The sequence below is a fragment of the Pleuronectes platessa genome, chromosome 7 (assembly GCF_947347685.1).
Source record: "Pleuronectes platessa chromosome 7, fPlePla1.1, whole genome shotgun sequence".
NCBI classification, from domain to species: domain Eukaryota; kingdom Metazoa; phylum Chordata; class Actinopteri; order Pleuronectiformes; family Pleuronectidae; genus Pleuronectes; species Pleuronectes platessa.
The window spans coordinates 23,133,236-23,151,962 of record NC_070632.1 but is presented as its reverse complement, the minus strand read 5'-3'; the positions used below and the strand labels follow the sequence as shown (position 1 = coordinate 23,151,962).

The following is an 18,727-nucleotide window of genomic DNA, read 5'->3' as shown; positions in this document are numbered from 1 at the left end:
ATTTATTAGGGCCTATTTCATTTCTTTTCCTGTTTACTACAGGCAGCCTTATAAAAGACCTCACATGATGAGGTTCCATTTTATACCTAGAATAGTGTTATGGTGTAATTACATCCACCACAGTGCCACAGAGAAGGACACAGGCTGACAGCATCTGTGTTGAACAGTGCAGCACTGATCATGTGCTATTTGTTATAGAAGGATACGCTATAGTTACCAGTGATATTTAACTATTAATAAGAGTTTATAAATTAAGTCTGGATAAGAGCGCTTTAGATACAATCACAGTTGTCCTAAGTTCAACTCTTAAATAAGGACAAAAGCACTGTTGAAACTATTGTCACAGCTGTAACGACTGAACATCTTAAACTGTGTTAACCTGATTCTTTGTGATGAACGTGGACAAATGTGTTCAGAGATATGAACATGGTAGAAAGATGAGGAGGACAAATATCGCGAGATCAGAACAATGGAGCCATGTGGGTAAAACAAAAAACACAGATAACGTAAATCAAGTCATATGCACGTGCATGAAATATGATTCTCATTTGTGGATTTACATTACTAATACTAAATGAAGGATGTTTGATTAAACTTTTGCAAATAAAATCTGTCATTATGCAGATAGTTAACTGCTGTTTTTTCACTGTATTGAGTGCACAAGGTAAATGTATAATACTTTTTAGTACAGGTGTTCTACAGCATCCTCCAGAATTCATTGCCTCAGAGACAGAGCTTTCTTGTAAACATCAGTGTTCCTAATTTTGTTGGCAGCCTACTATTTATCCAGCTGTTTTGAACACAGTAGCTTGTTTATTCTAGCCTAAGTCAGGCGACAGAAATCCCAGATGACGGACTGTTGGTAACTTTTTCCAAGCTTTTCGTTTGATGTCAACATCCTGTTGTTTCCATCCATACGCTATACTGTGTATCCTTTGAGGGTCATAGCTGACAGCTGGCATAGAGGGGGAGAAACCCTTGAAAAGTTTATCAGCATAATGCAGAGCTGACATATACAGACAAACATCTATTCATGCTTGTATTCACAGACAGATGTAAGTCGAATTATTGACCTTATGTCTTTGGGCTGTGTGAGGAAGCCAGAGCCCTGGCTGAACTGGGATTTAAACTAAGAACCTTCACGCTGTGAGAGTGCTTACTACTTTTGTGCCAACAGTTTAAGTTTCCCTAACTCAAAGTAATCTTTGCTTGTTATCGGTCTTGTGTGCAGTATTCATTTCTTAGGCAACTTTCAAATTCAAATAATAATCTTCCTTTTTCCACCATTCAAGATGTCTAATGCACCTGAATAATATGAACCTCATGCTAAACATTATATTATGCAAGAACTTTCCCATGTCCTCTCTCCACACTATCCAAGCATCATGTTCATAGTCAGTCACACTCTCTCAAATCCGTTGTGCATCCATTTCTGGGCCTAATCTGATTATCTCACTTGCAGTTCACCAAAGGTCTTTTGATGTAGCAGTATCTCGGCCAAATCCCAGTAGGTAGGACCAAACACTTGTATGAGCATGTTTTAGTCAAACAGACAAACTAAAGGCAGTTTACAGAATAATTAACAGTGAAAGTATGCACAATTTGCATGTTTGCCCTGTGCTTTAGTTTGATAAAACAAAGAGTAAATAAGGCAAATTTTTGTAAACACAAACGCGCGCACGCGCGCACACACGCACGCTCTCTCTCTCACACACACACACACACACACACACAAGGTTTACATTTATAGCGCTTTTCTTTACAAAGTAAAAAATGCTTCATTAAGAACATAGAGGAGTTGTGGGATTTACATAACTCATTTAAAAGCTCCATGACGCAAACGCAGACCCAGGTAGGTTTCCAGGCCTGTGATTGGACGACGCGCTGTCATTTGTTCGCCATGCCTGTCAGAGTCCACCAATCAGCTCGCGTGTTGCTGGCCGGTGCGCCGGTTCGCCGGTCGTGTTGCAGCTCGGAAAAGGGGGAAGCGACCGGCGGAGGCAGCGGAGGCAGCATCGGCGGTGCGGTGCTATGGACCCCAGGGACAATGTCGAGACCGGTGAGACGGAGAACCAGCCGGAGCTGTTTTACTTCCCCATCCCGGAGGAAGCACCGAGCAAGAATGAGCAGGAGAAGCTGTCGGTTGTCGTCAAAAACGTCCACAGGAAACTGCGCAAGAAATACAGAGAAGGTAAGCAAGCCACCGTGGGCCCCTCAACTCGAATGTGGCCCTGCGGCCGAGCAGCGTTAGCTCCAGTGTCTCAATGTAATCCTGCCGCTAGCTGCTGTGTGTGAGAACACGGACTCTGTCAGCGAGCCCCCACACAGACCGGGTTGTTGTGTTGTGCAGACACCAGCGAGCTCTACATTCAGAAAGCAGGGCCTGGCTTGGAAGCTGCTCGACGTTAACATGACAGACATTTTCCAATGCTGCTGCTCCTGCTGCTGTGGTATCTTGTGTCTGTACTGCAAACAGTGTTAGCTCTCCCCCAAACCCAGTTAACTGACCACTGGGACCTTTACAGCTTAATGACAGACAATAACGGAGTGACTTTGTTTATTCCCAGTGCATTGCTAATAAATTATAAATAGTGTTGTGGACTAAACTAACACTCACTGCAACTTCTGCAACCATATTAGCTTTTATTCTTAGTACTTGGATTCAAAACTACAAATCTGAAATGTTCTTATGTGAGATGATAAATGCATGGTGGAGCTGCAAGGGGTGCACAGTATGGCTGAAAATGCATAAAGTGATATAGGAAAGCGTGTGGACATTTCAAGAGATGCTCATTAGACAACATAACATGTCTGCTTGGTCCAGCAACACCTGACACTTCACTGCACTCCGAGTTGATACAGAATTCAGTCCAAAGTCCAATGTTGCCTCCATAAAGCAGTGTGACTTATTGACTTGATCATTGCCCACAACAGCCAAATGTGACCCGAGAGATCAAAGCGCACAATCTGGTGGACAAGTGTCTATATTGACCAACACTGTCTTCTGCAGTTTATTCCATAACATGGGTCTGCAGAGAACATGAAGTCCACACACATTGTATATGAAAAGATGTATAATGAGATTGTAGGTACATTGCCAAGACTTGCATGATTACATTTTGATATGTCTTCAAAAATTGAAATTTTTAAATATGTATTACTAACCAAAGCTGCTAGCTAATAGAAAGCATGTCTGTCACACAGGGTTTCTTAGATAAGTGCTTCGCTTCATGGAAATGGTTTAAACATCAGCATTTTAATCAAAAATATCTCAATCACTGGTCAAAACCACCATCATGGCAAAAACATCTAACTGAAGAACGTCTATGCAAATTGTGTAAACCAGAAATAAAACTGCTGCTCTCTGCAAAAACCTCAAGAAACACTCACTTATGTTTGTTCCTCATTTGAGTTCCAGACATAACGTGTGAGATGGATTTTGCTTTAACTTGAATTTCCTTTCAACCATTTCCACTGCAATGCTCATGAGCCACATTTGTTGGTGAGGTGATATTTTCATTAGCTCATTTTATTTTCATTCTTCTGAAATGTGCTTATTGCATTCAACATACTTCCTTAGTAGACAAGACGGTGGAGTGGTGTGTAGTTCTGAATTAGCACAACACTCGATACACAAGATCACAGAACTTGATTTTGAATCTATGAAATTGTACTCAAAAGAAAGTAAATTGGACCCTTTCATAGAGTCAAGAATCGTGGTATGTTGCTTGCCAGAGGGCCCTTTATTATTTCTGATGCACAATAAATTACTTAAGCAGCAACCTCATGCGAACTGTTTATATTGACAAAATACCATGTCATTTATTCAGTTTATACGTTTTTTAGCTTTTATGACCTGAGAATCAAAGGACTGTTGACATTTCTGCCCTTCCTCTACTATTTGCCTGCTGTTTATATGTTGATTCATCTTCACTTTCTTGTTGTTGTTTTGTTCATTATCTTCTGAAGTGTACTTGAAAGTATTCTAATGAATCTTGTATTCATTAACCAAGTGATTTGAGCCAGCACTGCCTCTAGAAGGTTAACACAATAGTCAGTGTGAGTTCATCTGCAGCTGTCTATCCTGAGATCATCTAAACTGGTTTCCTCTTATGAGTCAGTCTGTGTAGGAGCATATAAAAAGGGAAGTTTGGAAAAAACCTTTGACAACACCTTGGCACTGCTGAACAACATCTGAGCTGCAGAATGCTAAGATAAGAAGACTCAGAGGTTCAGGCATAGTACCAGTGGTGAAGTGCCCTGGATTCAAAAGCTTGCCACAATGCCGACCCACACTGAGGCTTTGTGCTGATGCTGCACTCCGTCTCATTTTCTCTCCCTACTGCAGACTGTGTAGGAGGGGAACACAAAAAGGCAAATTCATGACAGGTGCAAACTCTTTATCTTGGTATTAGTGCATCGCCCTCTTGGGATTCTAACAGACGGTGGCATTTATCTTCGGAAGTCTAAAACCACAAAATGTCCTTATTTAGGTCGTCTCCTGCTTGACTGCCTAGCTGCTATCAGATCTCACAATAAAAGCAGAAAGAAAATGTTGAGCATTTAAACAATTCATTAAAATGTAATACAAACGAGTTTCAGTAATACTTTTTGAGCTGCAGCAAATTCTCTGGTATCAGTTGTGTGGTAAGAATGTTTTACTGTATTTTCTTTGGGTTTTGTCTTGTTTTTTTCACCTTAAAAACACTTCGCAACATTGAATACAGTGCTTTAAATGGATCAAGTCATGTTTTGAACAAAGCATGTTGAATCAGAAGTTATTCAGAGTATGAGAGACGAACTGGTTGTTTTGGAGACCAGAGCAGCACAGAGGCGTCTGTCCTGCTAAAATACCTTATGATTGGTTAATAAGTAAAGCATGATCTGGTAGGCTTGGCATTGAATCACAGTGGTCATGCTTCCAGAGCGCCGCTGTTTACCACCACTCCACTTGTTGTTCCCTCATTTCTGCAAATCAGATAGTGAGTTTTTCCCTGTGGTCATGGGATTTCTCCTTTATCAGCGTGTTGGCCTGCGCTACGGGCTGTAAACTTCTGAGCAGCTGCGGAGATGTGCTGAAGGGAGTTTTTGTGGACATTATTATTATTATCATCAAATGGCTTTTTGAGTTTGATTTTTAGGGATACAAATCCACTTCTGTGCTGCCAGAGACGAGTGAACATTGAAACAGTGTAGGAGTGTTTTTTTTATAATTTTTTCCGGAGGTGTAAAATAATGTTTTGGTTCAAAGTTGGATGATCACAACTGGCAAGTAGGTTGAGAATGTTTGTGACTTGATGTGGATCAAGTAGAAGAAGACAAAAATTGTTCAGACAGGAAATGTATGGAAGTGATTTGATAGCAGTAACTTGAGCTAACTTTGACAGGCTTGATTTATTCATCTAAACTGTGAGTTCAGATAAATTTTTGTTCGTTAATTTTGTCCTGATTTAATTTCTTGGTTTTCTTAGTGGGTGACTTTGAAAAGATCTGGCGTGAGCACTGTGAGGACGAGCAGACACTGAGCGAGTACGCGCTGGCCATGAAGAATCTCGCAGACAACCACTGGACCAAGAACTGCGAAAGAGAGGGACGTATCGAATGGTGTCGCAGGTATGGCCGACTTTTGATGTCTTCTCATTGCAATTTTTGGACCCCAAGACAGTGATATCAGAAGTGACTAGTCATCCTCACTTTCACAGTAATGTCATGTTTTCCACTCCTGCAGTATTTGTCAAGAATATTTTCTGGATGGGGGGATGAAACGAATGTTGGAAAAGGATGAGAAAAGTGCCACGCTCGCCATGGGGCTGACTGCAGCCTCTGTAAGTGCCCAACCACACAGCACTATACCGAGGTGAGTTAAAGTGTCTAACATAGTATCTGTGTTCTGATTCCATACCAATTATACAGTATATATACTATATAGTAGTCTGTATAGTGTGTTGTTTAATAGTAGCAAAGTAATTATGAAATGCATGCATTGTCTGATGTCAACCTAACTACAACTTTGTAATATCACTGATCATATAAATGTTTCTGTTTTTGGAGCAGTTTTACCAATATAATACTTTGAATTCTTTGAGCTGTGAATATCAATATGAACAACAACAGTACACTTTCACCGACTTTAAGGATAGTCCCTTTTTTACCAGAATGAATACACCACACCCTCAAAAACCGCAAGACTGTCTTTTCTTCAGCCCCTCTATGGCAGAGCAGGGAGATACACTAAAGGGCTTTATTTAGAAGGGGTTTTATTCTAAATAATAAATGCCTCTTAAATCACTCAAGTTCTTTGTTGTTAAACTCCTTTGAAAAATATTAGAGATTTGTAATATAGAAATCTAGAATCAGATTAGATCGGTCAATATAATTCTGCTGCAGGACAGACTCACAACATTACCAGTTTTATGTATTTCTATACCACATATTTATAGTTTCGATATTAAATGCTTTGTAAGTCGAATGTTTTTTGACTAATAACTATACATAGTCACCGAGTGTAGAACATATTCCGTCTGTAGTATTTCTGATAATTAAAATGGTTGTTTTCATATTCAGCAAGTATCTTCCTCACCACAATAATATTTTATGCTATATTTATGAAATATTTTCATTTTATTTCTTTAAAACATAGTTTCTGTAACATGTAGTAGAGAGTTAATTTATTTATCTGTTGCATATAAGGTTAAAAAAAACCATCAAAAATCAACTATCCATTATTTAAATATTCAGTTTGTTTGCCGCTGCAAAAAAAAACATACAGAGTTAAACTGGGATTATATATTTTTTGCTTCAGTCGACACTTCTTCCACATTTGTGTTTCAGTTCAATCTGTCATCTGAGAAAGATGCGTGTTCTTGACGTGGGAAGCTGCTTCAACCCGTTCTTGAGGTTTGATGAGTTCCTCACAGTTGGTATCGACATAGTGCCTGCAGTCGAGGTACCAGTGTTCCATTTTTTTCTATTGACAACATATTTCCAAAGCAAAGCCAGAGCCATGATGACTCATGCATGGTGTCTGCATTGTGTGTGTGTGCATGTGTGTGTGTCTGTGGGCGTCTGTAATGTTCAGAAAGCAGAACAAAAAGTGCTTTACATCCTGTAGCTGCCTGTAATGAAACAACAATTTCAGACTTGAACTCCGTAATATGTTTGCACAATTGGGTCTGGACATTTTTACCATATGACCAATAAAGCAGGAGATACGCTGCTCAGACCCAAAATCTCTTGAATCTTGTTGTCCTTGCAAGTTGACCTCTTCATCCGTGGCTGTTATGTGTTTGCCACCACTCTTTCATCCTGAGATAGTAGTGTTCTTTTTAGCATTTCTCAGTTTCACTGTCTGAAACACCGTCTTTTGTCTACTAACAACAACATCATCACATTCCCACTTGCAAACGATGAATCCTCCTGATATCTGGTGCTGTTCTTACTTGGGCCCACTTGGACATTCTCCAGAGTTTTTCTAGGTTGCTGGCAAGAGAAACTCCAGAGAATGCAGTTAGCAACGGATTCAGACATTTCTGTTCTCACATACAGTCCCTCTGGATAATTTCAGGAGGTTGTCTGAAGTTTAGTGCATGTCTAAAAGCGGACTAAGAGGAGTGACATTGGTTGTATGCGTAAAAGATCCCATTTGAGCCATGCTTTATGCTGTTTGTTCTGCCCTTCTTCTCCCTCAGAGTGTGTACAAGTGTGACTTCCTCAACCTCCAGCTCCAGCAGCCTCTCCAGCTGGCAGGCGACGCGGTCGACGCCTTCCTCCGCCATCTCCACAACCCCATCGACGCCTTGCCCGCCCAGCTGTTCCACGTGGTGGTCTTCTCACTGCTCCTCTCCTACTTCCCTTCACCGTACCAGCGCTGGATCTGCTGCAAGAAGGCTCACGAGCTGCTCGAGCTGCATGGCCTTCTGCTCATCATCACGCCCGACTCGTCCCACCAAAACCGCCACGCCCTCATGATGCGCAGCTGGCGCGTGGCGGTGGAATCGCTGGGCTTCAAGCGCTACAAGTACGTCAAGTACTCCCACATGCATCTCATCGCCTTCCGCAAGGTGTCTCTGGCCACCACCAGTGACCTTGTGTCGCACAACTACCCGGAGATGCTCTACATCCCTCAGGACTTCAACTCCAACGAGGAGGACGACTGTGCCGACGTGCCAGTGCAGGTGCGCTCCGAGTTCGAGGATGACCAGCTGGCTTGGGGCTTCATGGAGCTACCTGACACGCCCTACGATTCAGATTCTGGAGACAGCCAGAGCAGCTCGGTGCCCGGCTTTCACGAGCTCGAGGACCACATACTGCTTCAAAGCTAGGCTAAACCAGCAACTCCCCCTCCTCCCCTCCCCCGTCACCTCCCCTTCAAACTGCTGCGCTGCCAAATTTAACCTGCTGCATTCTTCTCCAACCGATCCTCCCTCTCCTCCAATGCAGTTTGCACAGTGCGATAGAGTTTACAGATAATTTTCTCAGATACAAACACTTCTCTGAAAGTGCACACATACACACAGACATATACACACACACACACACACACACGAAGGATATATTTTGATAAATAGTTAGGTTTTCTAAGAGTCTTAAGAGTTGGAAATTGAATTCCCTTACGATATCTTTACTCCCTGCTCCTCAATTTTCACCCCATCTTCCAATCAGCTCTCAATAACAAAAGTCAGCTTAATTCTGTACTCAGTCGCTGTTTGAATAAGCTAGTGTGGCAGGCTGCTTAGTATATATGCCAAATACAGCAACCCGAGCAGTCTGATGGTTCGATTGCACTGGAGGGACTGATGTGGAATGACAGGCCTTGGTACGCTCGCTTCTGTCAGTCATGCAGCTCGACTTTCTGATAATCCTTGATGTGCATTTAGTTTTTTTCCAAAACAAAAAAATACGAAGTTGATTGTTTTGAAATCTATATTCTCGGAACATTGGTGTTGTCCAGTGTAAAAGTGTGGCGGTGCCATTTTAACTTGGCATCCTCCGAAGGATTTGTGTATCTTTTACAAGAACGTGGTATTTGTAGCATTTTAAACATTTTCTGAACCGTACGGTAGGAGTATTACTAGGTTTACTAATGTGAAACTGTAGCTGTGTTTACTCATTGTGTAACAAGGTACGATTGTTTCAAAGTAGGTATTACACTTCTCTCCTCCTCCCTATTGTCCTCAGAAATATCTACATTGAATTATCTCCTGTTAGATCTCCAGTATATTTTTACTCTCAAGCAGAGGAACATAGTATAACACTGCGAGTCAGTGACCATTTCAGCACCAGAATCCTTTGACGTAGTTTTGTAACTTGGAAATGAAAATACATAGTGTCTTCTCGGTCTGATCCCCTCGCAGTCAGAAAATTCACCTGGACAGAGGAAATTTGCACTAATTTACTGTTTTGTCGTAACCGAACCTCTGAACCAGGTGACACTGTCGATTTTTAGCAATAGCCAGCAAGACCACACACGAAGACACTACCAGGTGAGACGTTAGCGTGTGTTGCCGCCTGTCCCTGAGCAGGCCCAATGTGTGACTGTGGTTGGGTTTGTCAGAGTGAATGAAGGAATACATTCACATGATGTTTTTTTTTCTTTTTTGCCTGTGGCACTTTATCACTGATCCCAAAGGGTGTTACAAAATGTAATTATTTTCCTACGATGATGGTTTACAACCTATACGATGGGCCCATAACATGATACCAGTGAGTCTAAGGTGCCTTCTCTGTCCACATTTCTGTTGCACTCCGACTTTCATACCCTGGCAGAAAATTAACCACATTTACTTTGAAACAGAAGCTATCAAACATATCTGGATCTTAACAATGTACACAATCTATTCTCCTTTGTCATATTAACAGTTAACCACAAACAGTTCCAGTGTTGGTGTAATGCAGTGTGTTGTTGCCATGTCATATCAGTTTTCAGTAATGCACATCTCTCTGTTTAAAAAAAAAAAAAGAAAAAACATTTAACAGTATCCACACATACTCAGACTCTGAAGGGTGTTTTGTGACTGACTTTGGTGCATTTGTCTTCCAGTGTTTCTTTTAGCCAATTTGCATGAGATGGTTCATCTTCATTATCAACATGTTCAACAATGCCGAACAATGTGTGCTTGTAGTACGGTTGTATCTTTCTTTTATAAATGAATGTAGATGTGAAGTGTCTGTGTGTTTTTTTTGTGTGTACTGTGCCTTTTATTTTTTAATATTAATTTACTGCTTATGAAAGTTTTGAAGCAGTAAAATAGTGACTCAAGTTGATCATTCGCTGAAAATATTAGTTGACATTAGAGATTGAAAACATCAAAAGAGCAGAGGTTGGTGACATGAGGCAGAACATTTCATGTAGTAATACTGCACATTAAATATATTACACCATTTCCACAGGTACAAGACTGCATGCCATTGGTTCATTGGAATACTTGCGTTTGGTACAGTCAGCTTTTGTAGGAAAAGCAGGCAAATACAAATAGCGGTTCAAAACTATTAATAAATACTCCAAATACAGTGAAAAAATATCCGATGTAGGTATGTATCTATAATTGTCTGTTTTATCTCTGATGATTTTCTCTTTATATTTCATGACCAAATGGTTGTTTCATATCTGTTTGAGGCTAGTTTTCTGTGTGACCATTTTGTGTTTTAATTGACCTTTTCTGAGTCTTTGATCCTTTTGTGTAACGTTTGTGTAAAATCGACATTTAATGTATTTAGTGTGTCTTTGAGGACATGTAGTGTCTTTATGTGCATTGTATGCGTCTTTATACTTATTTGTCGTTTTTGTGTAATTGTTCATCTCATGGTCCTCACTATGTTTGATCATGTGACGTGGTCATTCCATGCTCTCAATCCAGAAACATCGACGGTCCCTCACACAGAGGCTCTGGCCCCGGGAGCCTGACCCCTAGGGCATGTGCCTGGGTTAGCCTAATGGATAATACATCAACATACATCAAGCTGCTAATCAAATAAATATGGTAAACCAAATTCTGTCAGACAAACTACATATTTTGTATATATCGGACATTTAAATAATTAAAATAACACTGATTTGACATTTGACTATCACTTTCTGATCCTCTGCGCATGCCGTAGTTGGAGCAAGTGTCATGGCGACTTTCATCAGACCCAAAACTTTTAGCGACATAAACTTTTTGACCTGAAGTGTTTGTCCCGGTGCTGACAGCCGGTGTCTCCTCCCGCCATCCTGTATTCAGTAAAGCAGATTCTACGATGACAGAGCTACAGAGCTACGGGCTTCAGGGTGCGAGTGTTGAGGTTAACCGGTGTAAAGATGCACCGCTGTGAGCTAACTGTAGCTAAGCTAGCCACGCAACAGCTCAACCTGTTGCGGAAGTCAGTCGCGGGGTTTGTAATGTCTTACCGGGCTGTAAAGCGACCTTAGCCCGTCAAAGAACCGGTTTATTTGGGACTTAAATATCAGAATGTGTCGGTTTCTACGCTACTGTTTCAGCCACTGCCTCCACGCAGCCATGACCCGGCTGGAGGAGGTGAACGGGGAGGTGAGAAGGTGGTCGTCGGTGCGGTGGTTCGGGTACCTGTCCGGGCTCAGCCTGCTGCTCGCCCTGGGCCTGGGGCTCTACGCCCGCTGGGAGAGGAGCGCGGACTCCACGCTGCTCGTCATCTTGGTGCTGGCTCTGCTCGTCCTGGGGGTGGCCTGCATACTCTACTACCACTTCAGCATGGAGCGGGCGAGCCTCAGCATCCTGCACCTGTGTCTCGGCTTCCTGCTGGGGCTGCTCTGCCTCATCAGCAGTCCGGCAGTGCAGGGCGACGTGAAGGAGCGGGTGTCCAACTACCTGCTGCTGGCCAGCGTGGCTCTGAGGACTCTGTGGGCGCTGCTGGAGAGGGTGCTGGGGTGCACCCGGTACCGACCCGCCTTCCTCACTTCGGCGGAGCGGATGGAGCTGGTGGGCTTCGCCGCCGCCAGCACCACGCTGTTCCTCCGGGAGTCCCTCAGCGTGATGGTGCTGGTGGTGGCGCTGGCCACCATCATGATCGCCCTCCGGATGAAGGCGCTCCTGGCTCTCCTCAACCTGTTATGCTTCGCCACCGTCACCGCGGTGCTGTACTTCAACTCGCTGCAAGTCCGCACCAACCCGTTCGCCCTCGCGTGCTTCTTCAGCCAGCTCATCTGCGACCCCCTGCTGGATGTCTACTTCAGCGGCCTCTCCGTGACCGAGCGCTGGCAGCCCTTCCTGCTGTGGAGGGGCCTGTGGCGGCGGATGTCCCTGCTGCCTCTGCTGGCGGTGGAGGTCACCTTCATCGTCCTGGCCTCTCAGAAGCTCAGGGACCGGGACCAGTGGTACTTCATGATCCCAGGATTTGTGGTGTGTGTGATCCTCTGGTGCATCTTCCACCTGGTGTTTGTCATCACTGTGTGGGGCTTCCACACCAAGCTCAGTGAGTGCCAGAGGGTTGGCCTGTACCAAGGGTCAGGGGTCAGCGGACTGGACAAGATCATGGCCTCCAAGGGCATGAGACACTTCTGCCTCATCTCGGAGCGCCTGGCGCTCTTCACGCTGGTCACAACTGTTGCTGTTGCTGCTCTTTGTTGGCAGGTATGAGACAACACATGTACTTTACAAGCACGCATCACATACAGTTATCTGCTCATTCTCAAAAGAGGAATCATGCTAAAGATAATGATTTAAAAATAATAATGATAATACAAGCATCAACATTTTCATATTTACGTTTCAATTCATTAAAATATAAAAAACTATTATTTGTAGAAAATTGGGGAAATTGCATATCACAGTTTCCCACCTGCCGTTACCCTTTGATTAGAGTGAGGAAAAATACCCCAAAGCCATTTACAGGGGACAAACCATAGAAACCAGGGGTCCCTCTCCCAGGACGGACAGAAGTCTAATAAAAGCTGCATGTGATAGAGCACATCAACGAAATAATTTTTAAAACATTAATGAGAAAAGAGAAGAGAGGTGTATAAATGTTTTAAGTACAAGATAAGCATCAACATAGAATTTTAAGTCTAAAACTTGTGTATCCATGTGTAAGATGCCTGGGGGCTGTAACTGATGTTTTTCAATTATAGTTGAATCTTTCAATTGTTTATCAAAAGAAAATAGGAGAAATAACACACCACAGTCTCAGATCCCAATGTTTTGCCCTAATAAATAGTTGAAATAATTAATGGCCACACACACAGCTTATTATACACATTCATATATGTTGTTAATGCATTTTAATGTTTCTGGTGGAAACCAGACACTTTAGTTTAAACAAAAATGTAGAGGCTGGAATTTATGGTTTTTGAGTAAAATTAACATTAGAAACACTCTTAATGTTATAGAGTGAGGACAGAAGAGACTCACATTCGCTTCCACTCAATTGAAAAGCTATGGAAATACTTGTTATCTAGGTGGTGCTAATGAAACACAGGACTATGATGAGCATTACTTTTTGCATTATATTTTGTAAAAAAAAGTTTTGTTGGTGCATATCATAAAACAAATACACTAATACAGTTATCCTCCTTAAATTAATCATTAAATATCAATTAATAATAACTCAGAGTTCTCACCTGCTATAAATTATGTCAGATTAATATTGTTTTTAACTCTTTTTAACACTAATATTTTTTTAGGAGCATACTCGCATCCTAAACTGAACTTGAGAGTTTTGCTAGATTGTTGTGTACCAGATTCATGTAAAATCATCTGTGCTTTAGTCTTACACAGAAGTTTTCTTCTTGTCTCTCTAACTCTAAACCGGGTCTGAATGGTACATGTGCTGTGCAGGCCTCCAGCAGCCTCTTCATGAGCATGGTCCTGCTGGTCTTGCCTCTCGAGTCTCTGTTCCACGGGCTCTTCAACGAGCTGGGGAACAGCCTGGGAGGAACCTGTGTGGGCTACGCACTGGTCATTCCCACCAACTACTGCAGGTACAGTGTGACGCATTGCCCCTTGCAGAGTGGGAAATAAACCACCAGCCATGTTCAAGTTGACTGTGTATGGGCCAAGAATATTAGATATTAAAAGATAAAACAACAAATCATTTAGGGAACTGATAACTGGGAGTGTATGAAATGTGTTGCAGCTCGATGGAATTAAAGGAGACTGGCAGGCCTTGGTGGGGTTTGCGCTCTATCTAGTGACATTCTAGTTTTTTGCTTTGTGTGTCATTCTTTATTATGTTTTTGTGTATCTGCCACACAAAAATAAGACAAGACTGGATTTGGCAATTGCCTGGACAGCTCTGATTAAAATCGTCTATTTCAGCAGCAAAACATCAAATGCAATACGGCTTGTCAGAATATTTAAAACCAAGAAGCTGTCAGTCACAGTCAGGTGGTGGCTCTAGCCTGTGCAGCTGATCTAAATAGACACGTTTCACTCACTCCTCTGTGTTGTTTGTATTTGTGCTGCAGCCCCGACGGTCAGCCCATGCTGCTGCCTCCGGACCAGGTGCAGGATCTGAGCAGACGTTCCACAGGCATGTTGAACAACGTGCAGCGCTTCTTCGCCCACCACCTGATCGAGACTTTTGGCTGCGACTACTCCACCAGCGGCGTGACTCTAGAGGCCCTGCAGGCCAAGATCAAGTCCTTCTTTGAGCTCCGCACGGCAGATGGGCCTCGCCACGACACTTACGTGATCTTCTACAGCGGTCATACCCACAGAAGTGGAGAGTGGGCGCTGTCAGGTGAGACCAGTATAAGTCTCATGCTCTTAACACAAAAATAAATCGAGGTGCATGATTTGCTGTGCTGTTACTGTGATCACAAGATTGTCTTTAACCACAAATTTACTTTTTGTAGGTGCTTTATTGTGAAGAGATGCTTTGAGTTTTATTACATGAGCAACTTATGAGTTTAAACTTAGAAAATACAGTTACATTTAAGTCTTTTCTGAGTCGTTTTGAACTCTGGAAAATGTCTGGAAAATAGGTTCCAGCAGGTAGAGCAGGTAGGAGGCCATGACGTATAGATTCACCTACGATTAGCACATGTTTTTGTTTGCAGCACATTGACCCCAGCATCGGCCCTTATCACTAAAATATCTTGAATCTGGTTGTCTTTCTAAGTTGAAGTCTTCGTTGGGATATTCTACGTGTATGACACCTCTTTTTCATCCTGGGATGTTTCTTTGTTTTTCACATTTATGTCCGTTGCGTGTTAGAAAATTCATCAACTGTATTCTTACATGGGCTCACTCTGGACATTTTACCACGGGTTGGGCAGAAAGATTTCTGGAAAATGTTCGGAGCAAGTGATTTGATGTCTCCAATTAAGCCCTTATGGAAAATTCCAGAAAATGTTGTGGACTTCAGTGCTTGTCTGAAAGCAGCTTTGGTTGAATGATGCAGTGGCATTATTTATATACTGTAGATAGAATTTTATTAGTCATTTTTTGTCAATTGTAAATTTTTGACTATATCAAAGCTTTTGTTGAATGATTAATACTCCTAACAAACGATTATATGTTCATTATAGAGCAAACACTCTTTGCATTATTCTTCTCACCATAAGTGCTCAGGTCTATAAGGATCTAGTGTTGCTCATGTATCCAATTCGAAGGTCTTTGGAACACTTTAAACCAGGATGATCCAACAGGATGTTAAAGGAGATGTTTATGAGATGAACCAGACCTCATGCTGTATATAAAGGTAGCAGAAGGTCTGGGTACATTAGTCCCTGTAAATAACATATTATTGTTCCAAAACAGCTTTCAGAGCTTAAAACCTACCAATATTTCCTTAGATTGCTAAAGACAGTTGTTTGTTTTTATAGTTCAGTGTACAATAGCTGCCAAAGAGGAACAATAGCCAATTCTCATAAAGGAGGTGGAACACAGGAGTTTCCTGATCAACACTATTTAAAACTAAGCCAATAAAATAGTTGCATAATGAATGTCTAAAATTTTTTAAGCATTTCTCTTCAATTTCTCCTCACTTACATGATTAATGTGTGGTCCCATTTTGACCCTTACCATCATCTTAGTCCCAGTCTGTTATGATTTTATTGCAGTTTTTAATTATGTATTTATTTTGTTTAATGTTGTTTATCTGGTGCATTTAGTTCAAATCTCCTTAGTGATCCATGCCAAGTATCTTATTCTCCTTTTTCTAATGTTATTCTCTGTTCATCAGGAGGAGACACTCTCCGCCTGGCGCACATCTTGGACTGGTGGCAGGAGAAGAACGGCAGCTTCTGCTCGCGCCTCATTCTGGTGCTGGACTGTGACAACTCTGCGCCGTGGGTGAAGGAGGTCACGAAGGTGGAGGGCCCGCACATGGCCGTGCAGGGAGCGACGCTCGCCAGGGGGACGGACGTGGAGATGCGGGACACGCCGCAGCTCGGAGACTTTACCTCTCAGTGGGTGGAGTACAACTGCAACTCCAGCAGCAGCATCCAGTGGTCTGAGAGGGGCCGACTGGTCTCTGCCACATATGGAATCTCCAAACACTGGAGTGACTACACGCTGCACCTGCCGACCGGAAGCGACGTCACCAACCACTGGAGCATGTACTATCCCCGGATGACCTACCCCGTGGTGCAGCTGGTGTTGTGGTGCGGCAGCATGAACATGCTGTGGATCTGCAGCGTCTGCCTGCGATGCCTCAAGAGAGTCAAACTCAACTGGTTCCCACCAGCAATACTGGACACAGGTCAAGGCTTCAAACTGGTCAGATCTTAGAAACGCAAACAGGGAAGTTTTATTTGTAGTCTCCACACGGAATATTTTTCTAAAACACGTAAATAAGCCGTTATCCCTAACCAGTACTTGTTGTTACTGCTAAACTAATCCCATGGTTACTGATTGATTCCTTTTTTTTGTCTCTTTAGTATCTATTTTCTACTCTTTGCAGATTATTATATAGATGTGTATTTTTAGCATTGACTCAGAAATCCCAGTTTGTTTTGAGACTGAGCCGAATTACAAATTTGCACATTTTTGCCTTGTAATTACTGTTAGATACATTTGGACGGGGCCTTTTACCACAGAACTACCAAAGGACATCGAGCTCTCAAACCAAAGAGGCTGTGGTACATGTTCAGATGACGATCTCAGGCATGAATTATAGTCCAAGCGATCTGTTTCTAGAGCTTGAAGTTTTATATTTAATTTTTTGGTAGCTAAATGATTCTTCTTACACTCCTGTGGGTTCTATGCACTGCTTTTCTAATGCTTGATATCCACTGTATCTGCTTCAGGGAATCCAGAGACTTTATTTTCTGTACTGATTAATCCAGTACTACAGGAAATGTGCGAGAATGACAGTAGTTATGTGTACGTTAACCCCAGAGTTTTCTTTCAGTGCACTGGGCTGTGCAAGATGGTTCCCAGCACTTGTGCGTGTATGTCGATGGATTAACTGAAGGACAATAAGTTGAAGAATGGATGAAACTATGCAATTAGAGACGAGTGGGACACAGCTCAATATATTATTTTAATAGGCTTTTATAATATATTCTCCCTTATACTAGGTGAAGCAGGTAAATTCATGTGTCACATACATGGAGAAAATATCTCTTCCATTCACAAAATTGAAACGCTCTGCACTAGGGAGACACTTTACGGGGCTATTATTTCTTTAAAAAAATCTTTCTTAAAAGTCTCCTGAAAATCATCTGTAATTTTTTATTGTAATATTGAGACTGTAAATGTTCCAAGTTTGGCTGAGCTCTGAAATGTTTTCTGATTTCCTGGAATGAAGTGCTCCTTTTAAACCCCTCGTCATTCCTTTGAAGAACAAAGAAACTCAACATCGTCTCTCTTTCGCCTGCTCACACACTATTGAAGGGAACCTCATTGGGAGAAGTATATGAAAAATAAAGCTGCCAACACGCAGACAGCTCGTCGGGGAACGTACTTTATTGTTACAGAAGCAAGCAGCTACAAAATAAAGTAACCCAATTTGGTCAGGATACAATTTGATATTTTCCGTGTGTGTATGGTGGACGAGACGCGTCACATTTGCAGTTGTGTGGCGTTAATGCAAAAACACAACTAAGTACTCAAGACCCAGCTACTCAACTTCAATATGAGGTGAAAGGTTGAATGGTTTCATCAACAATAACCAGAGCAAATTCTTTGTAGGTGTATAGCTACTTGGCAATAAATACTTTCTGATTCTGATTCTGAACTCCTCTCCTCGATGGGACAGGAAATTGACACAAAAGACATCTTCATGTATGACAACCAGGGTCTCTGCAGGTTTCATCAACTGAAGACTTTTTTATATAAATTATTTGAATATACGATATATGTCCAGGATGACAGATATAAAGAAATATCAGTCCCAGAATTGCTTACACTTCCCCGTATTTAAAGATAAGGTGAGGTAGCAGAGTAGAGACTAACTCTCTAAACACATAACCTCACAAACCACAACCATGTTTGTAGTTTTATTACAGTGACATCTGTACTGTAGAGAAAGAACTGCAACAAAATAAACTGCATGTTACCAAAACTAATTTTAAAGTGCAGCAGAAGTAATGTTAAACAAATGTGAACATGAGTAAGAACTACTTAAACCTATTGAAGACATAAAATAATATTTTGACTTATTTAAGAGATTTTAATGCCTTAGATTCACAATTTTGACTTTTTTTAAGAGGTTCTGTTAGTGGTAGAGCAACAGTGGAGTATCAGTATCATAGTACAATCATATTACCACAATAAAAGCTGTTTGATAATTTTCCAAACTTGTGATGTTTTGATAAAAAGAGACAGTC

At 41.9% G+C, this 18,727-nt stretch overlaps 2 protein-coding genes across 6 annotated transcripts; both read left to right on the top strand.

Annotated features, from left to right (window-relative positions):
- The first annotated feature begins 1,957 nt into the window (after positions 1-1,957).
- Positions 1,958-10,162, top strand: bmt2 (base methyltransferase of 25S rRNA 2 homolog). Of its 5 annotated transcripts, none has more exons than XM_053427797.1 (5): positions 1,958-2,191; positions 5,472-5,613; positions 5,729-5,857; positions 6,832-6,946; positions 7,689-10,162. In XM_053427797.1, exons 1-5 carry the CDS (start codon positions 2,032-2,034, stop codon positions 8,319-8,321), a joined length of 1,179 nt encoding a protein of 392 aa, XP_053283772.1. In that variant the 5' UTR covers positions 1,958-2,031; the 3' UTR covers positions 8,322-10,162. The 5 variants fall into 5 exon arrangements, with proteins under 5 accessions (XP_053283772.1, XP_053283776.1, XP_053283773.1 ...); XM_053427801.1 differs by lacking the exon at positions 1,958-2,191 and adding an exon at positions 3,395-3,502; XM_053427798.1 differs by lacking the exon at positions 1,958-2,191 and adding an exon at positions 4,912-4,982.
- Positions 10,163-11,096: 934 nt separating this feature from the next.
- Positions 11,097-18,697, top strand: tmem168b (transmembrane protein 168b). The gene is made up of 4 exons (XM_053427792.1): positions 11,097-12,584; positions 13,788-13,930; positions 14,417-14,691; positions 16,138-18,697. Exons 1-4 carry the CDS (start codon positions 11,448-11,450, stop codon positions 16,683-16,685), a joined length of 2,103 nt encoding a protein of 700 aa, XP_053283767.1. The 5' UTR covers positions 11,097-11,447; the 3' UTR covers positions 16,686-18,697.
- Positions 18,698-18,727: the final 30 nt, after the last annotated feature.

What these genes read in the sequence shown, in the direction of transcription:
- tmem168b (XM_053427792.1), top strand. Translation starts at nt 11,448, where the DNA reads ATGTGTCGGTTTCTACGCTACTGTTTCAGCCACTGCCTCCACGCAGCC. An exon ending in TTGCTGCTCTTTGTTGGCAG is followed by an intron (nt 12,585 to 13,787) that starts GTATGAGACAAC and finishes TGTGCTGTGCAG; the next exon opens with GCCTCCAGCAGCCTCTTCAT. An exon ending in ATTCCCACCAACTACTGCAG is followed by an intron (nt 13,931 to 14,416) that starts GTACAGTGTGAC and finishes TTTGTGCTGCAG; the next exon opens with CCCCGACGGTCAGCCCATGC.
- bmt2 (XM_053427797.1), top strand. Translation starts at nt 2,032, where the DNA reads ATGGACCCCAGGGACAATGTCGAGACCGGTGAGACGGAGAACCAGCCG. An exon ending in GCGCAAGAAATACAGAGAAG is followed by an intron (nt 2,192 to 5,471) that starts GTAAGCAAGCCA and finishes TGGTTTTCTTAG; the next exon opens with TGGGTGACTTTGAAAAGATC. An exon ending in CGTATCGAATGGTGTCGCAG is followed by an intron (nt 5,614 to 5,728) that starts GTATGGCCGACT and finishes CCACTCCTGCAG; the next exon opens with TATTTGTCAAGAATATTTTC.